Source organism: Phyllopteryx taeniolatus, chromosome 19, assembly GCF_024500385.1.
Source record: "Phyllopteryx taeniolatus isolate TA_2022b chromosome 19, UOR_Ptae_1.2, whole genome shotgun sequence".
NCBI lineage: Eukaryota > Metazoa > Chordata > Actinopteri > Syngnathiformes > Syngnathidae > Phyllopteryx > Phyllopteryx taeniolatus.
Window position 1 is genome coordinate 12,693,479 of NC_084520.1, and position 12,096 is coordinate 12,705,574.

A 12,096-nucleotide genomic window follows, 5' to 3' on the forward strand; every position below is an offset into this window, starting at 1 on the left:
GGCTTGCTCGTATACTCACATTCACTCTGCTGTAAAACATGTAGCAGAGTGGCGCAGCGGAAGCGTGCTGGGCCCATAACCCAGAGGTCGGTGGATCGAAACCATCCTCTGCTAATAGCTTTTAAAATGTTTTTGCTGTTGAATGTGGCTATTTAACAACCGCCGAAAAAAAAATAAAAATATATTAATTAATGAGCATTTTCACAACAGCGGCGCCAAAACACGTCATTATTTGAATCGGCGTGATTCTTTTCAGTGACGGTTGTTTTTCTGTACAGAATCTCCGTTGAAACGAAAGGGTAGGTGTACCTAATGATTTGGGCTATTGGAGTCCTCTTCTTCAAGGCAACACTGACCCCTACTGGTCCGCACAATTAAGTACCTAATCCGCTATTCAAAATGATATACTTCCCTATCTTCTCTAAACTAAAATATCATCCCAAAAAACAACCTACAACAGTAGGAGTGTGTTTATGAATGATTTTATTTTGACGTTATTGCATTATATAATGCGTATGACGTTACAGTGTGTATTTGTAGCGAGTTGGGAGCATGTACAGATAAATGTCAAAACATTTAGACAAGATGGACGAGAACAGGTGTTATGGACTTCTTGTACCCCAACTCGTCGAAGGAGTGGAAGAAGGAAAAGCCCGGTGACCACCCTGAATAACAAAGCTCCAAAATGACAGAAAGTGTTAGGTACGTTTCTTCAATGGCGAGATTTTTTATTTTATTTTTAATGGATACAAAATCACGTACAAGCTACGTTTGAATTATGTTTTTTTTTTTAAACCGTACTATTCTTAGACAGTGTTTAAGCGCTTACAATCCGCATTTCTATTAAATTTGCAGCTTTACTATGGATGTTTCTATTCATTTGCCTGTTTGAGTTCTCATTAGACACTCTTTGGAAGACATTTTATGTCATGTGGGTGAATTTGTTCACCCTCCCCCGGGCGGCCAGCAACAAATGTGCCCATGCTAAGACTAGCTAATGCTCGCGACAAGCTTGTCACGAACATAGAGTAGATACAATATTAGAAGTTACTAACTCAAGTGTATTATGTGTCATGTTAGGGGAGTCCAGCTTTCACACAAATGCAGTGGTGGAATGTAACGAATTACAAATACTTTGTTACTGTACTTTAAATAGTTAAAAAAATATAATAATAAAATCCTCAGGCATTTTTACTTCCTCCATTTGAGAGCGAGCTGTACGTTATAGTTTCAACACCTTACTTTGTCAAAATAAGTTAATTACTTTTTTTTTCCAACTTCTGCAAATGATGACACAACATAAAAAGGTCATAAGTAGAAAGCGGTAAAGTCAACATGCGGATATAGTTCTTGATTGGGTTGAGTTCTTGGAACATTATAAGCACTGTGACAGTTTGGTCAATGTTTTTTAAAGCTGGCATTGGCCACTGGCTGATAGCTGGCCCACTAAACAGCAAGCGGCATCATAATGGAAGATTCCGGTAAAGGTCCAACAAGCAGGCGAAGCTCCTGGGTTCGACGCTTTTTAATGATTATTACGCTTTATCCCTTTCCAGAGTGCCCCCACAGACTGTTAAATCCATGGCCTTCCGTTCCCAAAAGGAAATGTTTGAAAAGATGGAGGAGTCTTTTAAAGTGTGCACGCATTGTGAGAAGACCTCAAATCAGCTGTCAAACCCTCAAAGTCTTAAGCGCTGTTCCAGGTCAACAAAAAGCAAATCTAATATATATAATATATTTGTTTTTGTTCAACTCTATTATTCTAAAACAATTACGGTTCTGTGCAGATGTTTGAATGTTTATTACTGCTGCAAGGAGTGCCAAAAGGATGACTGGCCCAAGCACAAAAGATTCTGCGCCCAGCTGCGTCTCGCTGCCATCGACAGAGTGGTGGAATGGCTTGTGTTCAAAGGTGTGCAAGTAAGAAAAGTTCTCAACTCGAAGTATCAAGTTCTATTAGGCTGATTCTTTCAGAAGTGGAAAAAGTACTCACACTGTACTTAAGTAGAAGTACAGATACTTGTAATAAAAATAAATAAAAAGACTGGTAAATGTAGAAGTAGTGATTCAACTCCTTTAACATAAAAAAAAGTACAGACTCTGAAATGTACTTCAATACTAAAGGAAATTTTATTTTCAACCACACTGCTCCAATGCGTAGTACAATTTACGCGATCTGTGACAATTTTCTGCAAACAGGATCTGTTCTTGGTTCAGCTTATACTTTGAAAAATAATAAAGCTTTAACCATATCAGCATCAGATTGTTGAGCATCATAATCTTCCGCTCGAATCCTTTGAACAACCTGAAGTCTGTACAAGTAAAGCTTTATCACGCTCCCCAGCATCCACTGAATTCAGGTTTTGTTGATACTGAATTCCAGTGCAGTCCTTCGCATCGACTATCCCTGGCTTTGCGCCAACGCCTGCTCTGGGAATTCTGGGTTTTCATCAGTGGTGGTATGAGCTGGTTTGTCTAAAACAGATCCTGTTTTGAGAAACTTGCCATCAATAGCGTGAATTGTACTATGTGTAGGAGCAACTGGCGTCCATAAAGCTTCTCAAACTGGCGCTGAAGTGCAATCGGGGACAGACAAACTTCTTGCAATGCTGCTATGGGTAAGAATGGTATGCTTATAAAAACTGCAAAGCTGTCAAACGCTGATGGCGTCACGTCTGTCCGAATGATACCTGAAACGAAAAGGGGGGAAAAAAGGAAAGTGTATAATGACTTTTGGGACAGCCTGTATTTGTACTACTACTGGGTTCTTTTAAATAACCCAACAGGAGATCTTCCTTTCCCAACGGACAAATGGTCAAAGCCCGAATCCGAGATAAAGAACTGGGACGGCTGGCTCGCCATGCAGGGTGATCGCCCTGCTCGCCTGGAACCCATTTTGACTGGAGCGAACATGAAGGCATTGTGGAGCGATGCAGGCAGGCCTCGACCTGAAGATGAAGACTTGAAGGAGTCTCTTTGGAGGGTCTGCAGTGAGTTCTTCTCCAGGCCTCTCACCATCGCCTGGGGCATGAGGCTGTTCGGCCTGAACCCTTATTCCAAACCTCTCACCATCCACCTGGTGGGAGCCGGCCAGAGCGAGACTCTAGCGGCAAAGTTGACGGACTATGACGAGCTGAACAAGATGTTCCCAGGACACCAGGGGATAGAAATAGTCATGGTGGGACCGGAAGTGGTCAACGGGCCCATCATGAGGCCTCCTCTCAGAGCCTTTGGGCCGAGGCAGAGGGTCTACATCAGCGCCTACAAGGGCCTCTACCATCAGTTCTGGGAGGAAGTGGTCGAGAACGAGGAAGCGGCCAAACCGGACTTGGTGGTCGGATTTCATCCCGGTGAGAAAAGTTCTTGCAGTGTTTACCCCTCGCTGCGAATAACAACCCACCTCTGGTCACTACCATTCAACTTGTTTTTTTTTCTGTGCAGGGTTTGATGCCAGTCAGAATTTGGAGAAGGGTTGGCTTCCAACACTTCTACTTCTGAGGGATTATGAGATTTCTTCTCTTTTCACTACTCTGAGGTGAGTGTTGGCAATGCCAGTTTTTCTCCGTTTTCGTCACATGCGACGTCCTCTGACGCTTCTCCCCTCATCGTCCAAAGCGAGGCAGAGATGACCTACTCCCTGCAGATCCTGCTGGAGTTGGAGATGGACATGAAGGGAAGTGGCGCCAACCCCTTCGCGTCACTCAAACCAGAAGTGGTGGGCTCGTGTCCCAACAAGCCGCCCGTCTACTGGAACTCGCACTACTTTTGTTTTCGAGGTCTACTGGAGACTGCGGAGTTTGAGGAACCAGAAGAGGCTTAAAGGCCATAGATGTCTATGCACTTCCTTTCTACATGTAAAATACTTCATTAAGTGTTGCTTGTAAACATCTACTAAAGAAAACACAATGATTATTGTTGACTTTCTTGTCAATTCTTTAAAAAGTGAAAATTCTTGTTATTGTAAAAAAAAAATAATAATAATAAATGAGGTTTTAACAAATGTGTTTCAAGATCCATTGATCCATTTTCTTTCGCGCTTATCCTTATTGAAGGTCTGAAGCCAGGATTCCAACCTGAGTCCAAGAACTGTGAAGCCCTGTACCCTGTGCTGTCCTGCATTTTAAGATATACTATAAATATGCAGCCTTTGTGTTATGTTTCCAAAATAATACTAAAATACACTGTGTAATATTTGGGGGAACAGGGACCTTTTGTATGAGACCAATTGAAAAATAGGAACAAATGTTCCCTATCAACACACCATGAAGACTGGTGTAGGTTTCTGGAAGAACATATTTCTGTGTGGCACTGGCTACAGCTAACTCAGTTAACTTTGTTCGTTTGAAAAGGATATATTTCCATAAAATGTGAATACATATATAATTAAAAAAGGAATACAGGTTGATTTTGAACATTCTGTTCTATAACTGTTGCGATTCGATCTCAGTTTGACACGCCAGCACTTGTTTGTGGGGGAAGGTAAACACAAAGCACACATCGGAAGTTGTTGTCAACGCTTACTACGAACTCTTGCGGCACTATGAGCAACGTTTCTATTTCTCTAATATTTGTTGACGCTTCAAATTAACTCTGGAGGAAGCCGTTGCCTTGTTGGAACTATATTTGGTTGTAATGATTATCTCATTCTCTTGGGCCATTTATTTTATATTCGTGTCGAAACCGTTGTTCGGGAAAAACTAGCTGACGAGCGTTAGCCATGGCTCGATGACATTCAACTAACTAATTTACGTCGAGTGAATGAATCATCCGCAGGCAGCAGATGGATTTCTCCAAATTCCTGGACGACGACTTTGACGTGAAAGACTGGGTGAACGGCGCTTTTCAGGTGGTGCAGAAGGATGAACCGGGGAAGGCAGACACGCACGCTGCGACGCTGGTTATGAAGCTGCAGCTTTTTATCCAAGAAGTCAACAATGCCATTGAGGGTAAGTATACTTCACCTTTGCCGTTCACGTTCTTGGTAGAGAACAGTTGTGCAGAAAGCTTAATTATATGGACATGTACATTCAAAAGTACACAGGTACACAACTCAACAATGTGTCGTGTGCATTCTTAACGTTGTAAAGGCAGACATGTTGTGCTTAATGTGGTTAAAATAACGAAAACAAATAACATTACTGTGCTCTTGTCTTGCATGTGCGTAGAAACCAGTAACCAAGCCCTGCAGAACATGCCCAGAGTGCTGCGAGATGTGGAGGCACTGAAGCAGGAAGCTACTTTTCTCAAGGAGCAAATGGTTCTTGTCAAAGAGGACATCAAGAAGTTTGAGCAGGACACAGTGCAATCCATGCAGGTGTGTTTGGATACCAAATAGCTACTCAGACTTGAATTTGAACCTACTATACCAGAAACCTTTGGTACTTCATCCTGCTCTCATTCTCTCTCCATTCCTCGTTCATCCAGTTACACAGAATAGTGACACGGAAAAATGGCTTTTATAGCCAAGGGTTAATGGGAGTCTTGCTCTGATCCCAGCTAAGTATAAGAGCAACCGTATTAAATTTGTGATTGACAGTCAGTGGGAGAAGAGGGTAGATAAGATGGCACCGCCCATGTCTGCTGCGGCTGCTTCGGCTCACGATAGTGTCGCCACTCACCAAACTAGGACTAAACACGCCATCAAAACCAGTGGAATCTGTAACAACAGCTGTAATTGTTATCACTGTGTGGATCCAGCTGTTTGGCGTCAATGAACCCCGAAGTGTTAGCCATTGTAGCGTTAATTGCTACATTGCTTGGCGGCCTACGATGCAGCAGTTTCCCGAGCGTCGGCACCGTCGATGTAAGCACTGTGCTTTGTTGTGCAGTCAAATGTTCATTGTTTTAATAATACCTGCTTTACAAGCAGTTTGAAAGCGTCTTCATTTGTGCGTACGCTAATTCCAGGTCCTGGTGGAGATCGACCAAGTGAAGAGTCGCATGCAGCTGGCAGCAGAGGCGCTACAGGAAGCCGATAAATGGAGCACACTCAGTGCAGACATTGAGGAGACCTTCAAATCACAGGTACAAAAAAATCAGTGGTGTGTGGTTTATTATATTTTTTTTTTACGGACAGCAGCAAGCATTGTCTTCTGTGTTTCAGGATCTTGCAGCCATCTCCTCCAAGCTGACCAGCATGCAGAATAGTCTGGCCATGCTGGTGGACACGCCAGACTACTCTGAAAAGTGTGTCCACTTGGAGGCGCTTAAAAACAGACTCGAGGCCCTGGCCAGCCCCCAAATAGTGGCAGCATTTAATTCCATGTCTGCAGGTGAGTTACTAATCAAACAGAAAATGTTGTATTCCAACTTCCGCCTCTTTTCCCCCGCCATTAGGCAGGGATTTTTAGTCTTAACTTTTGTGGTTTTCTTCACCTTTCCTGTGCAGACCAAGCAAAACTGTTTGTCAAGGTCTTCTCAGAAATCGACAGAATGCCGCAGCTCCTCGCATACTACTACAAGTGTCATAAAGTGAGTAAACAATGGCTTGTGGTTATGTAACAATCAGTCTGTCCAGAATTTTGATGTGATGTGACTTCACCTCTGCAGGGCCAGTTAGTGACTATGTGGCAGGACCTCTCGCAGAGCGAGCTCAGCCTGAATCAGCAGTTCTCCGAAATCTACGACACCTTGTTGTCCACGTGGCACGCTCAACTCCAGTGGTGCAGCCAGGTAAAAGACACCGGACACATTAGACACACACTTATGGGTGGTGAGTGTATTTTAAATCAGTTATTCTTTGGATTGTTGCAAATTTAGGGACTAGAGTGTTTTTCAATATTTACTGTAATTAGGATAATAATGTAATCTGCTTTAGTGCAGGTTAGTGATAGACTACGGCGTGTTCCAACGTATGCACGAATGGGTGAAATATTTATCAGGCATGCCAGATCGGAGTTGCTTTTTATTTGGAAAATAACATTATTTTGAAAGGCAAGCATCAGAAACGTTATCACTTGGTATGTAATGGCACATTTATTAGTATTCAGTATGCCTCTCTACCACACTGATTTCCCACACTGAAAATATTAGGTAGTGGACTTTTCTAAAAAGAACAGACCAGTGCCAAGATATGAGACAATTTGTGATTAGATTTTGTGCAATGGTGTCATATTTAATTTGACTACAGGTATATTAATTTGTGGACATGCAGTTGTTATGTTCATTCTCAGTTTCTTAATAAGGTGGTCTGAAAGGCACTTTGAACATGTAAGCATGTGTAGTCATAAAATATTGATATACACATTTTTTCAAAGGCTATTTTCGACCAGTGCATTTTCTTTTAGTGTTCTGAATAACATTGACTTCAATATCAACCAGGTTTTCAAGAACCCTTATGAGGTGGTGACGGTGTTGCTGATCCAGACACTGGGTGCCATGGTGCCCTCCATCCCTGTGTGCCTGAAAACAGCCATGGATCGGGCGCCCCAAGAGCAGCGCCTCGATCTCCTGCTGGAGCTCAACCACACTACGCTCACCTTAGGACAAAACTTGGAGGCCGTCATGATGCCGAACCTTGGTCTGTATTTAGAAGATAAATCCATACAGTTTGAAAAATGTAATTCTAATAGCCGCGACCTCTCCTGTGTTCCTAGGCGAGAATAACCTCCTGAAGGTAAATGAGCTTGTGTGTGTGCTCTATGACCCTTACAAGCCTTACCAGTTACAGTATGGAGAGCTGGAGGAAAATCACCTCCTTATCCAGCTCAGTGCTGTTCCTTTGGTGAGATATGATAAAGCTTATTCGGTATACCAAGAATACAACTTGCATTTTTTTGAGATTTTGTGCAGCACCCTTCATCCTCTGGTCCATCCTCAGGAACACGGGGAGGTCATGGATTGCGTGGAGGAGCTTAAGCACTCGGTCGGGAAGCTGTTTGGCCTGGCAGGTGCCGCCGTGGACCGTTGTGTGAAACTGACTGACGGGCTGGGCGTGTGCGGCCTCCTCAAGGCTCTTAAAGCTCTCTTCACCAAGTAAATATCCTTTCACATACAATTTGAACTCTGTTTGCAGGTATTTTTTTCATTTTCAATAGATGCTGCAGCCAGTGTTGATAGTGTTTTGTTTTTTTTCTCCCCCCCAAGATATATGTCTGACTTCTCAACTACACTGCAGTCAATCAGGAAGAAGTGCAAGCTGGAGGACACTCCGAGTTCTTCTGTTTTCCAGGAGGACTGGACTGCTTTCCAGAATTCAGTCAGGTTTGGGATGATTCATCCACTTAAAACTGCAGTATTATCCTATTGACTATTCCATTGAGTAATCGCTCCCCCCCCAATTTTTTTTTTTTTAAACTACTAAGATGTATTTTATTCTCTCTGCCATCTAGTGGGAGAGCATTTAATTGTTCTGGCTATCGCTATATGTCGCTGGCTTAGATAGTTGAACAAAGATGCATTATTTGTAGTAAATGAATACTAACTTCTGGACCAATGAAGTGAAATGTGATTATTTCCTGCGACACACCTGATGATGAGGGAATCACTTATGCATACACTTAGCCAGTGTTAAGATCTTTTGAAGATCCAGTGACAGCACTGATTTTCTGTCCATTATCTTCTACAAAAAGTCCAAAGTTGAAGTACTGATGTGTTGTCCTTTGCAGAATCATTGCCACGTGTGGGGAGTTACTGAGACAATGTGGCGCCTTCGAGCAGCAGTTGTCAAACAAGTAAATGAACTGATCTTGATCATTTCCCATAAATCTGTGATTTTTGAAGTGTGGTTAGCAGTGTTAAATATAAAATAATGGGGGGAAAAATAAAATCACTTCATGAAATGTTCTACGTGTGCATAATGTTTCAGTGACTTTTGTTTTTGTTTTAAACCCAGTACAATACATTTGTTAAGTACAGTTCAGTTGTATTAAATTTTTAGTTAAAAAAAATTTTATGCAACTGTTTTCAAACATTTAGGTACTTTTTATTTCACTTTTTTTTGCAATAAATTTGAATTGAGTCCTTAATTAAGTATAGTTTTTGAGCGCAGTGTTAATGTTCAAACTGGGCATAATATTTCAGTGGCTTACAATAATATGAAAATATACTATTTAGGAATAAAACCTCTGCCTTGTTTCTGCTATAAATCATTCATTTCTATAGCATAGGTAATGCCATGCCATCATCAGGGGTACATTCCCGGATTTTCAATGCGTAACTACTCACTGTCATGAATCAACCATTCCTTTAGGATCATGGGCACGGGAGGCAAGTACCTGTCGGAGTCGTATAGCCCTCGCAGCCTGGCGGGCATACAGGAGGCCAGTGCCCCCGAGAGGAAGGGGGCCACCAAAAATCCCTGGCAGGAGTACAACTACCTTCAGAGGGGCAGCATGGCCGAGTACAACGGTCTCATGGAAGTGCTCTACTCGTTAAAGGTGTGACACTCGAGGCCTTGATGCCCTCCGAATGTGATTCTACAAGCAATATATTTGTATAATTTATGCAGAGCGGGAAGTCTATTATTGACAGTGATATAGCGCATATCGCATACATATTTTACTGACACAAGGTACACTAAAATGGTATAAAAGATGATCCAAAACCTTGTTGCATGTATGCCTTTGTGTTGCAGGAGAAGGGCGCCGGCAACTCCAATCTCTTAGCCGAGCCGAGAGCGGCGCTGGTGCGACTCAACCAGCAGGCCCATCAGCTGGCCTTTGACTCTGTCTTTTTACAGATCAAACACCAGCTGTCCCCCATCGCCAAGATGGAGGTAAGCTACTTTGTAAAATTTGATGTTGCGCACTTATTACAAGTGTCCGTGAACATTTCAGCCATCTCATTTCCCCTCAAATTGTCTTTTATGCACAGAGTCAAGAGTCGCCGGCTTTAGGGGAGAGCTACGCTGAGGATCTGCCCACCTTCAGCCTTTCACCACAAGAGTACATCACAAATGTGAGTGTTTCTCTTTCAGGTTACAGTGGTTTACAGTTTAAAAAGTGTTTTTCACCCATCTTGTGGCATCTATAGACAATTACAAACCTTCAATTACTCTCATATTTATATTCACGGCAGAGCTCTGTCCCTGTTCAGTATGTACAAATGGGTCAGAATGAACGACTCATGACCTCACAAATCAGGACCTCTTTGATTGATTATGACTTACCGTCACCACATGGTGGTATAAGCAGCAGTTTTTTTCTGAAATGAAAAAAAGAAGACATCAGGTGGTCAGACGTTGGCCTAACCACCCGGCAATTGCAGCGGAGGACATTTGCATTCCTGGTGACCAGAATGCTTAAGCTACACACTGTTATCCTCTTCCAGATAGGTCAATACCTGATGTCTTTGCCGCTCCACTTGGAACCATTTGTGACACAGGAGGATCCGGCGCTGGAGTTGGCCTTGCATGCTGGGAAGTTACCTTTTCCTCCACAGCAAGGTTACTGTTCTCCACGTGATATTGTTTAACGCTTAAAATCTTTTATACTTGTAGTGTTCCAGTATGTCTATTTCCTTGGTTACTTCAAAACTCTCCTCTCCAAATTTTCCCAGGCGATGACCTTCCCGAGTTGGACAACACAGCGGACTACTGGCTGGGCGCCATCGCTCGGGCAACCATGCAGACGTACTGCGACGCCATCCTGCTCATCCCCCAACTGAGCGCACATTCCACTAAACAGCTGGCGACGGATATCGGTAAGCAAGCCGGCATCAGATCACGACGACATGGATGCATACAACTAAATGTGGATCTTAGATGCTAATTTGGACAAAACCATAATACACTAGTCATGCAAATAACTGACGCTGTCCCAAAAGAAGAAGAAGAAGAAGAATCATCTTTTATTGTCATGAACATGCATGCATGCACACGAAATTTGTTCTCTGCATTTAACCCATCACAGTGAACACATACACATGTTAGTGGAACACACTGGAGCAGGGGGCAGCTGAAGCGCCCGGGGAGCATTTCGGGGTATCAGTGTCTTGCTCAAGGACACCACAGCCGTGAGTCCGGGGGATGTTGGCGGATGGTCCAGTCGGGGTTTTGAACCTAGGTCCCCCACGGTGGCAGGCGATGATCTTAACCATTGGGCCACGGCTGCCCAATGTTTGCCCAATGTACAAGGGGTTTGTAATTGCATATTGATGCCACAAAATGGTGGCAAGGCACTTACAACGGAGAGGATCGTAAAGCATCAACACCTTGCATCTAACATGTACACAGTCATAAACTCATGTTACATAAACAACTATTCACTAGTTAAATTATTCAGCACAAACAAACCACTTTGTCAAGAGGCTCATCAATAGTGTTAGCAAACAAACGAATTAAACTAAGCTCACGGCATTGTCGGTAAGTGTGTGCGAGGGTGCGTTTCCGATTGTAGTTGGTTCACGATTGTCCAGTTCTGTGTAGTTCGGGTGCGTCGCCCGGAGTGCGGCTACCTTGAATGTGGAGCCTTGGCACTGATTTGTAAAGAATAATATGAATGAAATGCCATTTGTACATCGCTCCTCCGCATACAAAATATATTTGTGCTTGTCAGACTATTTGAGCAACGTGATGGATGCTCTGGGCCTGCAGCCGTCTCGCACCCTCCAGCAGATTTTCACACTGTTGAGGGCCAAGCCAGAAGACTACAGACAAACCGCCAAACAGTTGCCTCGGCGACTGGTGTCTGCCATCGCCGCCCTCCGCTCCATGGACCACTAAAAAAGAAATTTAGTGGGCTTTTCGTCCCTCCCCTGTTTGCATTTACACTGCTGTGTCCACTGAGGTGATGATTTATATACCAGTGTCTTTTCTTTCTCAACAGGAAAGATGAATGTCGCGACTGGAGGTGTTTGTTGTTTGTCATGGCCGGTTCTCTCAGCCCATATCTGTCTCAACTTTACCTTCAATTCTTGCATTGCTACATTATGAGGTCAGGGTATGTGTAAGACTATTTAAAATCTAGGAGATAATTATATTACTTATTATCATGATAATACTGTTTTATTGTATTCAAGACCAACTTTATGTTTACTGAGCTTCATATTCCAATCAGTTGTTACTTCTCGTGCGCTTTTCAAGTGGAAATTTCCAGAATATTTTTAAGTGTACTGTAGATGTGTATATAAAACATTTACACAACATTACACTATTGT

At 42.9% G+C, this 12,096-nt stretch overlaps 2 protein-coding genes and 1 non-coding gene across 4 annotated transcripts; all 3 read left to right on the top strand.

The window, feature by feature from the left end:
• The first annotated feature begins 42 nt into the window (after nt 1-42).
• Nucleotides 43-114, top strand: trnam-cau (transfer RNA methionine (anticodon CAU)). Its single transcript has one exon. It is a non-coding gene; the product is annotated as a tRNA-Met (tRNA).
• A 108-nt stretch (nt 115-222) lies between these two features.
• LOC133469123 (putative protein MSS51 homolog, mitochondrial) lies at nt 223-3,994 on the top strand. The gene is made up of 6 exons (XM_061755778.1): nt 223-702; nt 1,557-1,703; nt 1,788-1,912; nt 2,787-3,350; nt 3,442-3,535; nt 3,616-3,994. Exons 1-6 carry the CDS (start codon nt 686-688, stop codon nt 3,818-3,820), a joined length of 1,152 nt encoding a protein of 383 aa, XP_061611762.1. The 5' UTR covers nt 223-685; the 3' UTR covers nt 3,821-3,994.
• Nucleotides 3,995-4,473: 479 nt separating this feature from the next.
• On the top strand, nt 4,474-12,087 carry cog7 (component of oligomeric golgi complex 7). 2 transcript variants are annotated; one of them, XM_061756292.1, is made up of 17 exons: nt 4,476-4,946; nt 5,166-5,314; nt 5,908-6,024; nt 6,104-6,272; nt 6,389-6,471; nt 6,550-6,672; nt 7,321-7,519; nt 7,596-7,723; nt 7,820-7,974; nt 8,086-8,202; nt 8,607-8,672; nt 9,191-9,377; nt 9,575-9,715; nt 9,814-9,897; nt 10,270-10,384; nt 10,498-10,641; nt 11,496-12,087. In XM_061756292.1, exons 1-17 carry the CDS (start codon nt 4,781-4,783, stop codon nt 11,660-11,662), a joined length of 2,310 nt encoding a protein of 769 aa, XP_061612276.1. In that variant the 5' UTR covers nt 4,476-4,780; the 3' UTR covers nt 11,663-12,087. The 2 variants fall into 2 exon arrangements, 1 of the variants encoding a protein (XP_061612276.1); XR_009785683.1 differs by lacking the exon at nt 11,496-12,087 and having other exon boundaries at nt 4,474-4,946; nt 10,274-10,384; nt 10,498-10,636.
• The last annotated feature ends 9 nt before the right edge of the window (nt 12,088-12,096 follow it).

Bases quoted from the DNA above. Each gene is read 5' to 3' on its own strand.
- LOC133469123 (XM_061755778.1), top strand. The intron at 1,704-1,787 runs GTCAACAAAAAG...GGTTCTGTGCAG, and splicing joins AGTCTTAAGCGCTGTTCCAG to ATGTTTGAATGTTTATTACT. The intron at 3,351-3,441 runs GTGAGAAAAGTT...TTTTCTGTGCAG, and splicing joins GGTGGTCGGATTTCATCCCG to GGTTTGATGCCAGTCAGAAT.
- cog7 (XM_061756292.1), top strand. From the start codon at position 4,781: ATGGATTTCTCCAAATTCCTGGACGACGACTTTGACGTGAAAGACTGG. The intron at 4,947-5,165 runs GTAAGTATACTT...GCATGTGCGTAG, and splicing joins AGTCAACAATGCCATTGAGG to AAACCAGTAACCAAGCCCTG. The intron at 5,315-5,907 runs GTGTGTTTGGAT...CGCTAATTCCAG, and splicing joins ACACAGTGCAATCCATGCAG to GTCCTGGTGGAGATCGACCA.